At 41.6% G+C, this 17330-nt stretch overlaps 1 protein-coding gene across 2 annotated transcripts; it reads left to right on the top strand.

Annotated features, from left to right (window-relative positions):
* Nucleotides 1-1505: 1505 nt before the first annotated feature.
* Nucleotides 1506-15371, top strand: peli2 (pellino E3 ubiquitin protein ligase family member 2). 2 transcript variants are annotated; one of them, XM_019348819.2, is made up of 6 exons: nt 1506-1591; nt 7679-7808; nt 9955-10056; nt 11315-11512; nt 11747-11935; nt 12405-15371. In XM_019348819.2, exons 1-6 carry the CDS (start codon nt 1527-1529, stop codon nt 12981-12983), a joined length of 1263 nt encoding a protein of 420 aa, XP_019204364.1. In that variant the 5' UTR covers nt 1506-1526; the 3' UTR covers nt 12984-15371. The 2 variants fall into 2 exon arrangements, with proteins under 2 accessions (XP_019204364.1, XP_003453096.1); XM_003453048.4 differs by having other exon boundaries at nt 1537-1872.
* The last annotated feature ends 1959 nt before the right edge of the window (nt 15372-17330 follow it).

The raw sequence follows: 17330 nt of genomic DNA, 5'->3' as shown, positions 1-17330 counted from the left end.
GAGCTCAATTACAAAGACAATGGCGGATGAAAGCAGAGAGAAAGGAGACAGTGACACAAAAAAGGAGTAAACATTCATTATACCCACAGCATTAAGATCAGTCCCTGGCCCTTGTAGTTCCAGGCCAAATACAGCTTGATCCCTATGCACAAATGCTGAAGAAGCTGATGTTAATCCATGCTATCAGTGGCCAAGTGTATGCACCATTAAAGGGATTCAACAAATGCCAAATATTTGACTTGTAATGCTTACAAATGCACAATACTCTGTCTTATTGTGGTGAAGTTTAAATTTGTTGTTTGTGAGGGAGGGGAGGCTTTTTTCACCCCTTCCGGCCCCTGTATTCCCAGACTACCTTTTGTTTTCTGTAGGTGTTATTGCACTTTGAAACTGGACACCAGTTCAAATAGAAGGCCATTATTGCAAAGGCAACAGAGCTGAAGCAGTAATAGCACCTCCAGCCATGCAGATTCCTGTTAAACAAGACAGAGCCATTAAAGCGTGGAGGAGACTGCTAGACAAAAGTGGCACTTTCACCAGAAAAGCATGAGGGGGGAAAAAAGTGAATGTGTGATGTACTAAAAGAGGTGTCACTAGAGGCTGAGAGGTTCTTAGTAGCGTCACGTGTGGACATTTGGTTAAATTAGATTTCTGAGTCAGTCTCAGAAAAGCAATTAGCCAAATTACTAGGCCTTGGTGTTATTATTTGACTAATGTGCATCAGCCAGCTGACTGACATTACAGAATGAAATAAGCATGCACTCACGGACCGGAAGCCAACAAAAGGAATGCTGAAAACAGAGACAAAAATGAAACGATCAAAATGAGCAATGGTGTGGTGAAAATAAAACCTCGAGGCATGCACATCCGTAGTGATGTCATTAAGTTGCACAATCAATCACACGCATTAGCCAGCTGCAATAAAGTCATAATCAAATAACACGCTGTAAAGAGCCTAGGGGGTTACCAGCAAAATTACAAAATCTGATTTCACATTTTTTTTTTTTTTTTTTCCACACACTCGTTGTTATCTCAGTCAGAAAATGTACCAGGAGGATTCTGAATAGTTTTTTTCACCATGTCTTTTCCCACTTTTTATGTCCCATTATCAGTAGGCATAACTTCTGTACTTATAAATCATGTGATCCTTGGCACATTTTGCTGAAACAGTAAATAATAGAAATGTAAATACAACGACAAAACGTTTAAACCTTTATTTCCGTCAAATATAGGAAACTGCAATCACGTCAGGAAAAAGTATGATCCCTTTAAGAATTCCCAGATTGTACTCTTTGTTTACATAACAGAAGGTGCGATCCATAAACCATGACGGGTGCTTTCAAAAATGATTATTACAATGTAGATTCAACTGCTTTGTCTACACGAGAATTAATTAAAGATGAAGCATTCTCATGTACTATTATCTATGTGTTTAATGAATAGATACAATAAAATTTGACCAGGCATACCATTTTAACGAAGGCGTAGGTAGAGAGCTCCCCCTATACAAAGTAAAGTAGAAGTGAATGGTACGTTCCGGCCCTGGTCCTCGCTGTTTTTGTATCTGCTTTAGAGCGCATTCAACCGCCAAGTAAGTTACGTTTTGCTATGTCACGCCGAGGAAGTTTCAGACCAGTTTATTTTTAGCAAACTTGATTCGTGAGAACACTGAAACACATGCTGCCGTGTACACGATCTGAAACGAATCTGCGTCGCGCTTTTTAAGGAGGAATTTTAGGTAATTTGTGAACCGTTATTACTGTAAAGCTAACAGTGAAGTGAAGCCAGGAGCCTCATGTTTTCGTTAAGCCAAGAGGAGCACTGCGCCCCATCCATAGACCTAGTGAAATACGGAGAGCTGGTGGTACTGGGGTAAGTTGAATCGTTGTTGTATTTGCTTCTGAGTAAGTGTGGACATGAAACTGAAAGCGAGTGTTTGTTTTCAAGTTTCACAAGCGTGCACTCAAACTGCTACCTAAGCTACAAGTTTTTGAAAATAGCATGGAGTTAGCAGTGATGCGTTGTTGTCCTTTTTTTAAATTCAAGATCAACTTCCAACACAGGCGACATTATATAACATCAAAGAGGCGCTGTGATGATATTCAGGGAGCACGTCAAGCTCCGTTTAGAAATTTACAAGCTCACGTTATCCCACAAATCAGACACGTGCGCAATTACAAATGTGGAGGTTTTAAATATCCCATTCCCTGGCAACCCTGATAACTACAAACTGCCTGCATGTGTCTACATATGTGTCCGTGAAATAGGACAGATTTGGGACAACTTTGGGAACCCGAGTGAGATTTATTCAGCAACTCTGACCGGACACTCCTTCTTACCTTAAAGTTGGATTCATGGGGTTTTAGGAATTCGGAAGTAGTGATGGTCCCCTCCCCCAGCCCCAGGGTGCTTCCTTTAACACAACTTCTGCAGTCACGCACGCACGTACTGCCGGCTGTTCTCCAGGATGCAAGAGTTTAAAATCACACACCTTGACCCGCAAAAAGTTATCTTTACATTCCTTATTTAACAGACAAGGGGAGCTTAAGTGTCGAATAACAGCGAGAGCCTTACGAAATCCTCTGTATTGATATATGTAATTCGATAAAATGATATTGGGATATGATACCTGATGTGGGGAACATTCAAATGTTATTTATACAGTAAAAATTTTTTTCTGTTCATAGAGAAAATCAGCCAAAGTATCTGCTGAATTATACTGTATAGCAAGTAGTAAGGAGTCGGTTACTGATTTCCATACCTTACACAGTATCTGTCATTACCCACAATGCTCCAGTGCAAGTCAGAGAAACAAGGGAAAGCAATGGACAAGTTTATCTAATCTCACAGCATATATTCTTATATTGCTTTATACTAGCAGACTCTTAAGCTGTCTATGGGAACACATCAAAGGTGGTTCAGTCAAGCTACCTTTCTGCTGTTTTTTTCCATCTTTGTATTTGTTTATATCTCATTATGGAGTAATTTTTGTTGGGCATGCACGGAACCACCATGTTTTCACAGAGTGTTGAAAACAAGCCGAGCTGTAGCTCTTTTAGTTATTTATTTATGTGTTTTTTATTATTCATCTGCTTTAAATCATCTTATCCGGCTTCTTAAAAGCCTTAATGGCATCTTTACATTTCTTGCCCAACGAGTAGTTGATCAGTAATCAGTTCCTTATTGTCAAGCCTTTATACTTATTTGCCTTTAAGCTTATCGCTTACTTATTTCAAAGTTGACAAGGCTCTTCTGACAGTTTCACATTGCAGAACAATTACGTCAAACCCGCAGCAGTGGAAATTTTGCCTTGGCGTCAGGAACCTGTGTATTTTTTGAATACATATTTTCTTCTATATAGTAAACTGGTCAGGAATCTCTACAGAAACTGATAAGAGCCTCACCATTAACTGTATTGTTGTCAATAAAATATCAGTATTTTACTCAATGGGGGGAAAAAAGTCAGTCTTATACATTTACTGATATAATTTCAGGTAAATATAAAACATGGGAAAGAAACTGCAAAGGAATTATGACTTAAAGCATTATTTATCAAAAAAGATGGTAATATTCTGTCAGTCTGTTATTTTGCCTATCGGATGTATTGATAGCTGGCATGTGCTGGTCATTTTCAGACTATTTGTTGAGGTAATCTTTGTTTTTCACATCACTCTTTACATTTAAAAAGCCTTTTGTAGAAGAACACACCTACTCCTGTTAAGTATTTGAATTATTTGGTGTTCATTCTGTAACTATCCAGTTGCCACTTGTACTGGATAATATCAGACAGTACACGGACAGAGTCTTTTAATGTAAAAAGGCAAACAAAATAAGCAGTTATTCACATCTGTGTTGTCACCGAATAAAGCAAGTGTAACTTTTTTATTATATCATAACTGCTTTGTCCTCTTTTGGTTTTTGTTTTGTTTTTTTCATTTTGTTTTGTGTGTTTTTGTTTGGTTGTTTAGAATTCATTTAGGACAAATTGCCACAAGCTATCCTTCTAAACAGTCACCTTCTCATCCTGTCTGTATTGTCATGGCCAACAGCCGCCACAGATGATGGAAAACACGAGTGACTGAACTTTGGCCACTGGCCAGTCCTGAGGCTCTTATAAAAGTTATGAAATTTTTATAGTTCACATTCACTGGTGTCCATGCTGCTGTGTGACTTTCATCTTTACAGTATTTGAAATAAGGTGCTGAAATGATGGCTTACACAGAGAGCAGACTACACTGTGTTTTTGTACACTGCCCTCCACCCATACACTCGCAGTCATAGTGCTTATTGTAAGGGATAAAAAGTGCTGACTGCTTATTACCCCAGGCTCAGTATGTGGCATGTTTGAAGCTGGTACTTTTGTTCTCTCTCCCGACATAAAGACACATATGTGAATCAGATGTGACGGGTGTATAATCACTGCCATGACATCACATCCCATTGATAAAACTGATGGTAGACAAGATAGCTGACAGCATGGAACAAAGCTTGTTTGAGCAGCAGTTCCCTCAGCGGTTTGTTGCCATGACCGTGGTGGCTCTTATTACTTGCATGGCTGCCCCCCCATCTCTGCCGCCGCAGATTGGCTTGGTGCTGGTCAGTGAAAGGAGGCAGGATGAGGAGGGGGTGCTGCATGGGTATCCTGCAAATGAAAGGATGGATTGATCAGGACTCAGCCTTTGCCTCTCTTCAGCTTCCTCTGTCCATTGTGGCAGGGAGACTAGGCCTATTGATTGAACTTTCTACATTTTGCCTTAAAGAAACACTCATTAAAGGAAAGTGTACAAATAAACTTGGGAGCATCTTTGGTACAGACTGACATAGATTCTGCTTTTTTATTAATATTATGAATGTCGTAATATAAATGGTATAAAGACAAGAGTCGTCTCTTTCTGTTTTTTTGTTTTTTGTTTTTTTTTTGGTCAATACTACAATAGAAGTATTTAAAGATTTCAGGTGTAACTGGTTGAATCTAGAGTGGCACAGTGGTTAGCATGATCACCTCTCAACAAGTATTCAAACCTCTTGGTGGATTGAGGCGTTTCTGTGTGTAGTTTGCATGTATGTCTTGTGCCTGCGTAGGTTTTTTTTTCCATTTGCACCAGGATCCTCCCACAGTCCAAACAGACTCATGTTAAGCTAATTCAGAGGTTCAGAAACTGCAGGGCATTGACAATTAGGCAAAGAGAGACTTTTATTTATTACCAAATGAGACTTGGCTGATGCTATTGTGCTTACTCATATATAAAGTAATGTGGGGTATGCCAGACGAGGTTTGACAGCCACTAGGATTTTTGTTGATTGTGAATTGGCTGTAAATATGCATTGGGGAGTATGTGGTAGTCTGTCTTTCTATGTCAGCCCTGTGATTGACTGGCAACCTGGCCAAGATGTGCCCAGCCTCTCACCCCGTGACTGCTGGGCTAGGCTCCAGCACCCCTGCTGCCCTAAGTTGGATAAATGGATAAGAAAATGGATGGATGATGCTCATTTAGTTGACTCATACTGTCTTTGCTCATCATGCCATCTGGTTGTCTGGTAATGATGTATTATTTATGTATTTTTACAGCTTAGATTGATTTAGATGAAGTATTGATAGGCTGAAGTCTTAGTGACCTAGAAACCATCTTGTGTGACCCTGTAAGCCTAACCTAACTTTCTGTAATTCTAATGAGTGTTACAGCTATTCAGCATATCTTCTCCTCATTCTGTGAACACTAGCCTTTCATGTTAGCATAGGAAGTAGGAGGTGCTGTTGGCTCCTTACCGCAACCCTGGAGGATAGGTGATATGCCAGAGTCTTCTAATCCCTGCTGCTAAGTATTGGAAGGTAAATCCGCTGTCTGTCTGGCACGGGTCAAAAGGGAAAGCGATCACAATTAGTTGGAACGCAGCTTTAAAGAGCCTGTCCTAGCTAATGTGACGGTGGCAGTTCCTGCATGACAGAATATTGTTCCTCGGTGTAATGCTGAATAATTGAAAGCATATGCTGCGTTTCTTGCAGAGCTAGGGTTATATTCTCCAGTCAGAATTCATCATGGCAAAAACACTAAGCTGGATATCATTTGATTGTGTGCTTTGTATGAGACACACAGGGGAAGGTAGCCAGCCAATAGACCCCCCCTAAACTGAAAAGACATCTTTATGTAGGGCTAGCTGGTCTTTATTTAGGTGGGGTGTTTTTAGAGCAGGTCAAATAAAAGTGGAGTACAGAGAACAAACCATGTGAAGTTAGCTTGGGAATGTGTGCATTAATAAAAGGGCTTTATTTGTTTTCTCTTACAGATTACTTGTGAATGAAAGCAACACAATTACTATATAAATGGGGGGGGAAGTGGGCATTATTTTATTTTTCTTTAGATTCAATGTAACTTCTGTCTTGTATGCTTGTACTTTATTTTGAAAGCAGCATGAGAAGGCCAGCTCAGGCTTTTGGAGCCCAAGATTTCACAACTGTGTAAGGATCTGAATTTAAAGTGTGCACTGGTCTAATTACATGGAAATAGAATCCCTGAAATGGCCTTGAAAGGAGTACTATCATACAGTAATCACCACTAAAAGTAAAAGCTGAACACTTTAGGAGAGAAGGTAACCAGGTCTGCTGTCATTCGACACTTTCCTCCTGTCTTTCTGTCTTTGTATTTGTTGCATTTAGTCCATAGAATCTTCCAGTGCCTCTCTAGCTCTCTGTGGGTGGCTTGTCCTACAGGCCAGCTTTGTGCACTGTGCTGACTAGGACCATGTGTTTCTTTGCCTGGCCAGCCGTGTGGAGACATGGGACAGGTGGACTAGCCTGGGAGGGAGGTGGGAAGGAGCAGAAGGAGGTTCTGTTGCTATTGTTCAGAAACAGAAAGGGAAAAATGTCAAATTACATAGTGGCTCGTAGACTCTGTTCCCGCTGATGCATTAGTGTGCAAACTTGAGGCATTTAATATAAATGTGTATCTTGTGCAAAGTGTCTGTTCAGCACATTCGTGGTTTATGTGAGTGTGTGACAGAAGGTCTGTGTGTTGGATGATAGTCGAGCATGGGGTGTCCCAGCTGTAGGAACCAGCTGGTGGATAGAAAGAAGACCAGTTGTACCGGAAGGGGCTTCTTCATTCACAAAGAGCAGCTTAGGCTAGGTGCCTCTCAGCACACTAAAGGGCAAAACTGGAGTCTGTTATTAAGTGATTTTGGAAACGGAACAGATAGCTTTGTAAGCTGTATCCGTGTATAAAATTCAGCTTTGAAAGAAGGTGTCTGAGTCATCCACCCAGACTGTGCATTCCCAAAGTGATAGCAAACCTGACATGCATCTTAAAACGTGCTCCTGCCTGGGACACAGAGCAAAAGAACAGCTGCAGTTTACACAGTGCACGCACACTGAAATCACCAGCACCAGAGTGCATTATGTAATAAGAGCCGTTATCCAAGGTAACGCTTAGATTACTAATAGGGTGTATTAGATTGTCAGTGATGTAATGCGTGGCAAATCTCCTTTTCAGAACACATGAATGTTTCTAATTCTCCGTGTTTACTTCTTATATGATTACAAGACTTTTGCCGGTAAATCTCATTAGACACATCTTTTTGCAGCTATGGAAGCTGTTAGCATTTTCACACAGAGGAAAAAAATAAATAAATAAATAACTGTCAATTTGCTGTCCTTCTCTCCACCCTGTCCCGTCTCTGACAGGTACAATGGCTCCCTGCCCAACGGAGATCGCGGTAGACGGAAAAGCAGATTTGCCCTATACAAGAGAATCAAACCCAATGGTGTATCACCAAGCACTGTGCACGTCCTCAACACACCCCAGGCCAGTAAGGTACAGAAGGATGATTTAATGATTTAATGAACAGGCTCTCGGTGAGATTGAACATCTGTCTGCCTTTCTCTTCAGACAAAATGTATAAAAGCGTGCAAAAATGTAACAGAAACAGAAGGTGATATTTCTTTTTTTAGGTAATAGTTTGGGTTTTTTGTTTGTTTTGGTTTTGCATATGTACATAAGAAGATATGGCTGTATATGAAGTTGAAAGCATAATTTCTAAAAATGAACCTTTTCTGTTTTTGTTTTTTTTTGTTTGGTTTTTGTTTTTTTTTCCACAGCAGCTGAATGGCCTTTTAGTGATTGTGGTAACTAGTAAATTGTGCTGTGAAAAGCACTTTACATTATTGTTGGCAGACATTAATGTTGACATTTCCACTACAATGACTATAGTTCCGAGCTGGGCTTCAGAGTTTCTCTTCACGGCAGACTGCCTGCAGGGAAGTGCCACATCCAGTAAAACGTGTTTGCCTTCCTGCATTCCTACCTTCGGTTCCTAGGCGAAACTGCTAAACATCAGACAAGACCCGCTTACCTCTGCGCCACTTGGAGACCAGTGTTTGACATTTTTAGCTAAAAGGCCGTCTGGTTCAGGTTACTGTCAGGTTGTGGAATCCAGAAACCTGCTGTGGGACGATTCAGTGACAGAGGCCTTTTCATGGCAGAGATTGCGCTTTATTTTGTTTGAGTTTGAGCTGCAGTGTGCTGTGAAATATGGCTTAATTGTTCTGCTGCTCCACATCATAAATTACGTCTCAGATAGTTTGCTATCTGCATTAGATGTGGCTGTTTTTACTGTGCATTACATTAGTTACCGGCTGTTTCACGGACCACTTCAACCCTGGCACCCTGTTATGGGACTTGAAGGATGAGCTCAGGGGTTGTTGCTCTATGCCAGCCTGGTTCGTCCAGGTGTATAAGCGGTTAAAAAAGGGCCATTCTCTAAGTGACGAGGTGGGTGGTCAGCTTATTTTAAGGAGAAGGGGGTATTAAAGAGATAAATCACTAAAATGAAACAAGCCCCCCGCCCACCTCCTGCAACCCATTCTTGCTCCCTTCCAGTGCAGCATACGAATGAACTGAGAAGTCTCTGCGGCTGAGAGGGAGCGCTCACGTGTCGGTGCACACTCTAGTGTTCATGGCAGATAATGAGGAGCTCCCATGATGCCACTGCCAGCCTCGTATTCAAAACATGATTCCAACTCCTACCGCTCGGGAAGGTTGAGGAGGATATTTTTGGGGCATAGCGTTTATAAAAAATACATATTTGTGTGTGCACTGCTCCTTTTTTAGTTCTTTAACAGGTGGAGCACCATTTGTTTGTAGCCGTGCAGTCAAGACAAGACTGCATGCGATGATGACATTTGTCCCCGTCTGCATCTGATGTTACAGCAGAGCGTGGCAGCTCTGATGACCCACTTTCCCTCTCCCGCTTTCCCTCCTGCACGTGACGAAGAGGAGGGGGGTGTTTAGGAAATGGAATTTTGCAGATTAGAGCAGAGATGGCATGTGGTACAGTGGTGATGGAAGCTAGGGCCGGGCTTTAACCCAGCCTTCCTCGCTACACTGACGTGAAGCAGTTCAGTTGCCTGGCGAACTTGTGTTAACCGAGGCCAGCAGGGAGTTTATGATCACTGTTTCGCGAGTGTGACTTTACAGTCTTTTTTTTGTTCCTCTTCCCAAAAAATTCCTGTAATAGGTTTTAGGATTTTGGTAACATCATGATAAAATTACGCAATAAGCCGGTAGAGCTTTGGCTTAATTGTGAGCTGTAAAAAAACACACATACACACTAATAATCCATAGAAATGTTCCAAGTTGTCAATAACAAAACAAAAATAAGGACAATAACATGTTTTCTTCCAGGAGCGCCTCGTAGTTGTTGATTCTAAGGATGTGAATCATCGCTTAAGTGCCATGTGTTTTAATAGTGGGTTTGATTTTTGCTCTGGTCTTTAATTTAACCTCACCAACGAGGAAAGGATTGTGCAAGGAAGGTTTTACTGTAGTTCTGCTGTGCTGTTTGGCACTCTCAGATCCGGTGATAAAGCCACAGATTGAATGATGATTTATTATACTGTTGCACTGTGTACTTTGTAATGAACAAGTTGGGTTTTTTTGTTTGTTTGTTTTCACATTTCAGGCCGTGAGCTCTAAAGGTCAGCACAGTATCTCCTACACGCTATCCAGGAACCATACCGTAGTGGTAGAGTACAGCCATGATAAAGACACAGACATGTTTCAGGTAAAAGTCCGTTCACTTTTACTTTGGCACACAACTGCATTCAGATACATTCACAGCCCGTACATTAGTTTCTCTGTGATTACTGTACTTCTTTATAGTCAGAAAACATAGAACAAAAAGGCTTTTGTTCTGCTTTTTTTGTTTGTTTGTTTTTAATGTACTTCTATACCTAACATTACCAGTTTTGATCTAGTAAAGCCAGGAGGAGTATTTCCTCTCTGACAGCCAACATTATTCAGAGCCTGTTCCCCATTCCTATGGCAGGATGTGGCTGTAATTTTAACAGCAGGAGAGCTGCTAGTTCTCTGGCTAAGACATGTTGTTTGAATTTGATGCTACTTAACCTGTTTTTGTTTTTTTAAAGGATTGACAGTTGTTGGAAAGGTTTAATTGCCCTTTATTGTTTGTGTTCTGTTATATCGCCTACAGGGGCTTCAAAGGCTGTCAGGACAGTAATTACTCTATCCTTAGATTGTTGATTCAAATGGCTCTGTATGAATGGGAAAAATGAAAATATGGATGTAAGCTTTAATTTGACTGATTGACGAGGTCTCTTTGGGCTCTTTTAGCCTCTTTGGTTATACACAACCCCCTGATTTAACTGTAAAGTTAAAAGTTTATGTATAAAATGCTTTTCACAGACAAGCAGTCATAAAACACAACAATACAGAGTAAAGTAAGTAAGAAAATTTAGTGCTGTAATAGCAGAAAAGCAAGTTAAGACACATAAAAAGTATAAACGGGTAGTTCAAAAACACTTCCAATCAATAAAAATAGTCTGTGCCCAGTTTACACTGCTCCAGTATTAATCTGAATGTACAGCAAGGCAGTGATGAGCCAAGGGATGTTAATGTTACAGACACATGCTTCGTATTCAGCACCCTATCTTCCCCATGTGTCTAAACAATACTGAACGCACCACAGAGAAGAGGAAGCCACTCGAAGTGTTGGACTTCAGGACAGTGTGAGATGGGGAAAAAGAGGAAATGAAAGGAGGAAAGCCTATTTTTGCCTCTGTTTATTCAGCTTGAACTGTTTCCAAGTGCTGAAAATTATGCCCATTAAAATATATATAGATACTCTGTGTGTTTTTGCTTGTGCACGTACATACGCTAGCAGGATGCAGAACAGTTGCTGTGCCTGGTATGAATTACAAAGAACCTTTCTTCATTGATTGCACTGTTTTGAGATCCTTTCTTTAGCAACTGTTGTGCAGTACAGCATGATATTAATTATTATTTTTGTGTTGTTTTTGCAGATTGGGCGTTCTACTGAGAGTCCCATAGACTTTGTGGTGACTGATACAATAGCAGGGGGTCAAGAAGGCGAAGAGACTCTTATCACGCAGAGTACCATCTCTCGTTTTGCCTGCAGAATTGTCTGTGAACGTACCCCGCCCTACACCGCTCGCATCTATGCAGCCGGATTTGATACCTCCAAAAACATCTTCCTTGGGGTAATTACTGCTTGGTGTACCATTGTGGTTATGCACCATCTCTATCTATGCTACTTTTTAGCCTGTAAGGTTACATGGCTGCCTATTTTTTTTTTTCTTTTTTAGTGCTTCTAATCCTTGAAGCTTGTAACCAGATAAAGAAAATCACTGTTTCATATGCACTGTTACGTAAAAAGTGAAATGCCACACATCATGTCAGTTTGTGTCATCATCCATTTTCTGTCTTGCCTGTAGGAAAAAGCTGCAAAATGGAAAAACCCTGATGGTCACATGGACGGCTTAACAACCAATGGTGTGCTGGTAATGCACCCTAAGGGGGGATTCACTGAGGAGTCCAAGCCTGGCGTGTGGAGAGAGATCTCTGTTTGTGGTGATGTTTACACGTTGAGAGAGACCCGCTCAGCACAGACCCCAGGCAAACTGGTGAGTAGTTGAAAAGTTAAAATGTATCAGTGTATGTATGCAGTGACACTGTGATGTTATAGAAGTACTTTAGAATATTAAAGTGGCCCTGTTATGTTTATTATTTTAATTCTTCCACAGCCACTATTAGAGTAGCTTTGAATGAGTCCCAAATCAAAATAAGTAATTATCTTGATCCAAAGTCTGAAATAATCCATGTTTGCTGATTTCCTGCTCAATAAGCAAGCCTTCCTCTGATTGGTTGCCTATTGTACACAAAAGGTTTAAATGGCATTTGGGTGGGACTTGTGCCACAGGGGAAAAAACCCCAAAAACTGTCTGAAACTCAGCAGTAACAGGAACTAAAGGCGAACCAGATGTTGTCAATCTGTAGTACAATGTAGTAATAAGGAAGATCAGCATGTCATAGGCAGTGGATTTTTTTTCCATGTAGAAGGTAAATGTGTGCGCATTTCTCTATCCTCCGCAGGTGGAGAATGAGAGCAATATTCTACAGGACGGCTCCCTGGTGGATCTGTGTGGAGCAACGTTGCTGTGGCGTACTGCCGAAGGCCTCTTCCACACTCCCACGCAAAAGCACCTGGAGGCACTCAGGCAGGAGATCAATGCAGCGCGCCCCCAGTGCCCTGTGGGTCTCAATACCCTCGCCTTCCCCAGCATGCACCGGAGCCGTGCCCTTTCATCTCTGGAAGAGAAGCAGCCTTGGGTGTACTTGGCATGCGGTCACGTGCACGGTTACCACAACTGGGGCCACCGTTCAGAGCAGGAGGCCAACACTGAGCGAGAGTGTCCCATGTGCCGGGTGGTGGGGCCCTACGTGCCACTGTGGCTGGGCTGCGAGCCGGCCTTCTACGTGGACACAGGTGCACCTACATACGCCTTCGTGCCATGCGGACACGTGTGTTCAGAGAAGTCGGTCAAGTACTGGTCAGAGATCCCTCTGCCCCACGGCACTCACGCCTTCCACGCAGCCTGCCCCTTTTGCGCCACCCAACTCAGCCCAACTCAGGGCTATTCCAAGCTAATCTTCCAAGGTCCGGTGGACTGAGTTTAAGGGGTCTTGCTCTGGCAGAGGAGATTAAACCGGAATGCTGACATGCAGTGAAAGATTATTTTGTGCTTTCTTTCATTTATGTAAGCCGGCTCTGGAACGAAGCGAGCCTTTTTCAGGTTCTGGTCATGTACTGTGGATTGACAATAGAGAGCCATTACAGATTGTTCGGGGCCTTTTGTGGCTGTTTGGATGGCCACTGCAGGACACAGAGATGTGGAGCACACTGGACCACAGACCCACGGCTCCTCCAGAACTAAATACTGTTTTAGCTGTCCTGCCAACAAACCTCTTTAAACAAGGCTCCAGTGCTGGGCTGTAAACTACAGTGCCTGCTGGTTTTCCATCAGAGGGCTGTAACACTAAGGTTGTAGAAGGAATGAGCTGAATTTACTCATGAATCAGACTGAACCAAATTATAGCAAGCAGGTGTAGTTGAGTCTTCTGGGAAATATACGGGGTGGGGTGGGGGAGGGTATATAATTCAGTTCCTGGTGGGCCTGAAACCAAGATTTTACAGAGCCAGACAGCTGGACTGTTGGCTGAGAGAAAAGCCAGGAGAAGATGGAAGTTTTAATAGTTAACTTGTTAAATGGTCCACACTGATGTCCTGGTCCTTAACCCGTAACGGCATCAACATTTTGTAGCTCTCCGGAGGCGGTTTCCAACTGCCGAACAAACTTTGAGCGAGAGTTGGGGGGTGGGTGGGAAGACTTTTTATGTACAGAGATATAATCCAGTGCCTCAAATCCCATCAAACTATGGGAATATTTTTCATAGTTGACAAAAAGATATTTTGTTGAAGGTAAAGAGAGAGATAGTTTTGCATACAGAAGGTGTAAGAAAAATAACAACCCACACAGATTCTAACACCAGAGGTATTTTATTACACTGAGGCCCTTGTACTGTTTTGTAATGCAAATGTTAATATATTTTTCTCCAGCATATATAATGTGTGTGAGAATGCTTGAGCGTATGTGTGCGTGCATGTTTGTGTGATTGTGTGCGTGTGGATTGGACTGCGTGGGTGCCCTCGGGCCGTTAAAATCACCCTGCATCGCTTCACCCCAATCCCCAAAAACGCTACCAGAGAGAACGCAGGATTTAACACAAGGTCGCAGGGGCTTGACAATGAATGTACTGAAATGCATTGACCCTTCTCGCTGGTGGTGCTTTGATTATACAACTTGCTTTCAAGGCGTGATCGAAGCCTGCTTTCAGTTAAATAAATCGCCGGAGCCGTACAACCATATGAATCAAGCGTACCTGCTTGCTTGCTAGCTGTCACTGCCCCACACAAACACACACACAGACACGCACTGTGTTCAGTCTGCACTGTTGTTAGCTTTATCCCCACGCTGGGTTTGATCCAATGATTTGTACGCTGTCGAACCTGGGCACAGTCTCAGCAGCATCCAGAGATTATACCAAATATAAGGAGGAGCTGTTTTCTCTCCACATGCAAGATGCGACGGCCACTTTTTCCTCCAATCCAAAGTGTTTCTGTAAACAATGCTACCCCCAAACTGCTGCTGCTGCTGCTGCTGCTGCTGCTGTGGTGGAATGTTGACAGCTCTGGATTACAGTCAAGGCTGTTCAGTCGCTTCATGGGAACAATGATATTATCACACTCTGTGCCAAATTTGGTAAGTTCTATTGTGCACGGATGAGTCAAGTTGTCCAAAACAAAAGTAGCAGATGAATTGAAAACTAAGGAATCTGGGACAAATCTGTCCGTGATGTTAGCTTTCCAGACTGTGCCCATACGTAGAGTGTCGTTTCCAACATTAGATTATGAAGTACAATAGTGAGCATTAAGACAATGAGATGTTAAAGGCGATGTTCTATTATATAGCATTAGGTTTTCCCAGACTTTATTATGATGATTAAAAAATTCAGAGGTATATCTGAGGCGGGGGAAATCTGCCTTTGTCCCGGACGTGGTATTTTTACTTTACTTTTTCTTTCCGCTTCCCTCTGAAGAGAAACATATTTGGCATTGTTAAGAATGTCAGCAGCATTACACTTTTCCTCTAACCACAGAGCATTTCAGACTCGCTTGATTTCTGCTGATGTTATTTAACTGCCATGCTGGGTCAAGCACTAGACCACATACTGTACGGTAGCATTCCCTTCTAACCTCACGTGCGTTCGGCTCAAACACTGTGTCCATTGCTTAAGACCGTGTTCTGTAACAGCTGCAAGAGTAGCTGCCTCAAACATTCCTCCTCGGTAAACATGGGTGGGGCCCACAGTTCACCCAAGGGCTTGTTCTATGATTATTATTATTTTTGTGTCTCCAGCAGGAACTCTGTACACAAGCCATAGAACGCACTGATGCTCCTAATGCCTCCTTTGCAAAGAATAAAATATTTTTTAAAAACACTCGGCACCAAGTTGGATTTCTCTCTCGCTCTGACTGACAGTTTCTATTTCATACTTGTGGGTAATGTTCAGGGACTCCTTTTAAAGTGATCCACCGATTTTTAAAGGGCTGCGTGCGGTTGATGGGGATTTGTTGGTTTTTATTCAGCTGCCGCCTTTGAACACTCCAGATGTCTCAGCTGTGTTCGCACAACCAACATAGCAGCAATGTTTAATCACAGTTACATATGTGTTTCATCATTCCTCTGTATGAGCATTTCTCTCCTATCTTGGTTGCCAAAACGGCTCTGAATTGTGATTGCTCTATCAGTATTTTTTTTTTTTTTTCCAGATAAGGCAGAATTTTCTTCAAGTCTGTTTTATTCACATTTCTTGTTCTATCTTATCAGCTTCATCTTAATATTTATTAGAGAATGACTGCATGAGTGTAGCCCCTTGTTTTCAGTAGTTTTTTTTTAAGTATGCAGTTTCCCTATGAAGCCACAGGAGGGCACTGTTTCCTCAACAATAGTGCCTTTGGCATTATGCCTCTCAAGCTACTGAGCCTGCGGGATAAAATAGCTTGAAAACACAGCAAATAAATAAAAGTTTGATGTTGGTTATGAAAAACACTAAATATAAATGCATCAAAAATACATATGAAACATCAGAAATTGAATTATTTAAATTGGCATGCCAGTGAGGACTAAAATCCTCCAATTAGGCTATCAGAGAAGTCTATATATTTAGTTTGAACCGATTAATCTATTACATACCATATGTTTTTGCTTATGCAGTCAAATTAATTATAATAGTCTTTTATCCCCATCTAAATCCTGGCGTGATGTATAAGGAGTGCATAGTTGTGTGCAATATTTAGCTTTTAGGGGGTTTTTTTTAGTGTACATGCAAAAATATTGTACCATGATGATATTTTCCATCATTCGCATATGACTTCATCCTCTCTATAATAAGGACGCATGAAAAGGATTTAAATGCATAACATGTCATTCTGGCACAGGGAGAGGAACGGAGCTGTGGGATGCCGTGCTTCCTAATTAACATTTCTGCAGTAGATGTGAAATAGGTTCATATGTCTGCACACTTGCCTGTTTTTCTTAATGACAGAAGAGACACTGAAGGTGACAGCATGCTAATTTTGAGATCACTTGGTGGGTCCCCCTGCCCCTAAGCAGGGCTGGGTTATGCAAATAAAGCAGGATGATACTTTTTTTTTTTTTTCCTTCTCTCAGTTTCATGAGTAAGAAATGAGGTGCACGTCCTGCACTAATGCTGAGAATTTACACAAACCATGATCCTCCTGTCATCCCCCCCTTTTTTTTCACTTCTAGCATAGTTTTTTCACTTTTATGGGACCATTTTGCAGTTCAGTGGGAGTCGTATTACAATTGTACTAAAAAGTTCCTTTTGTTTGGTGACTGAACAATCAGAGAGCACAAAGCTGTCATATTTGCCTAAAACAAGGTGGTTTATTGACAATGATGGCTTGCAAGTGTGCTCCTGCTGAGTGAATTTTCCAAACAGGAAAATTTAGATGCTTTAGAAGAATATTGATTATCCTGTGCTGTAATGATGTAATGATATATTGGTGGTGTCTTTTAGAATATTAAGAGAGTTTTTGGGTGGGCAATGGCAAAAAGAAATTCAGTCTTACTAACTAAAGTATGTAAACATTCCAGTAGTTTTAATTTGATAGCTGAGAGCAGTGAGCTGCAAACTATATAGGTATAGGGTTATGGCAGTTATTTCTCATTGAAAAAGTATATGCTGTACATCTGGATAACTCTTCTGGGTAGGCGCACCCCTGCACATAGTGATAGTAATGAAATCCAAACTGTTTTCAAGGCCCGGCTTCAAAATGTGGCGGGGGGGGCAATCAGTTGTAAGTGCATGCAGCCTTCAAAAAAAAACAAAACCCACTGAAACTTTTAAACAGTGATTGTGCCACTTCCTCAGATA

This window comes from Oreochromis niloticus, linkage group LG19 (genome assembly GCF_001858045.2).
Source record: "Oreochromis niloticus isolate F11D_XX linkage group LG19, O_niloticus_UMD_NMBU, whole genome shotgun sequence".
In the NCBI taxonomy this organism is placed as follows: domain Eukaryota; kingdom Metazoa; phylum Chordata; class Actinopteri; order Cichliformes; family Cichlidae; genus Oreochromis; species Oreochromis niloticus.
The sequence above is the reverse complement of the archived record's forward strand: the minus strand, read 5'-3'. Positions and strand labels throughout refer to the sequence as shown.

Excerpts from the sequence above, each read along its gene's own strand:
- peli2 (XM_003453048.4), top strand. The coding sequence starts at position 1,796 with ATGTTTTCGTTAAGCCAAGAGGAGCACTGCGCCCCATCCATAGACCTA. Across the intron at positions 1,873-7,678 it reads GGAGAGCTGGTGGTACTGGG|GTACAATGGCTCCCTGCCCA; the intron begins GTAAGTTGAATC and ends CGTCTCTGACAG. Across the intron at positions 11,936-12,404 it reads CACAGACCCCAGGCAAACTG|GTGGAGAATGAGAGCAATAT; the intron begins GTGAGTAGTTGA and ends TATCCTCCGCAG.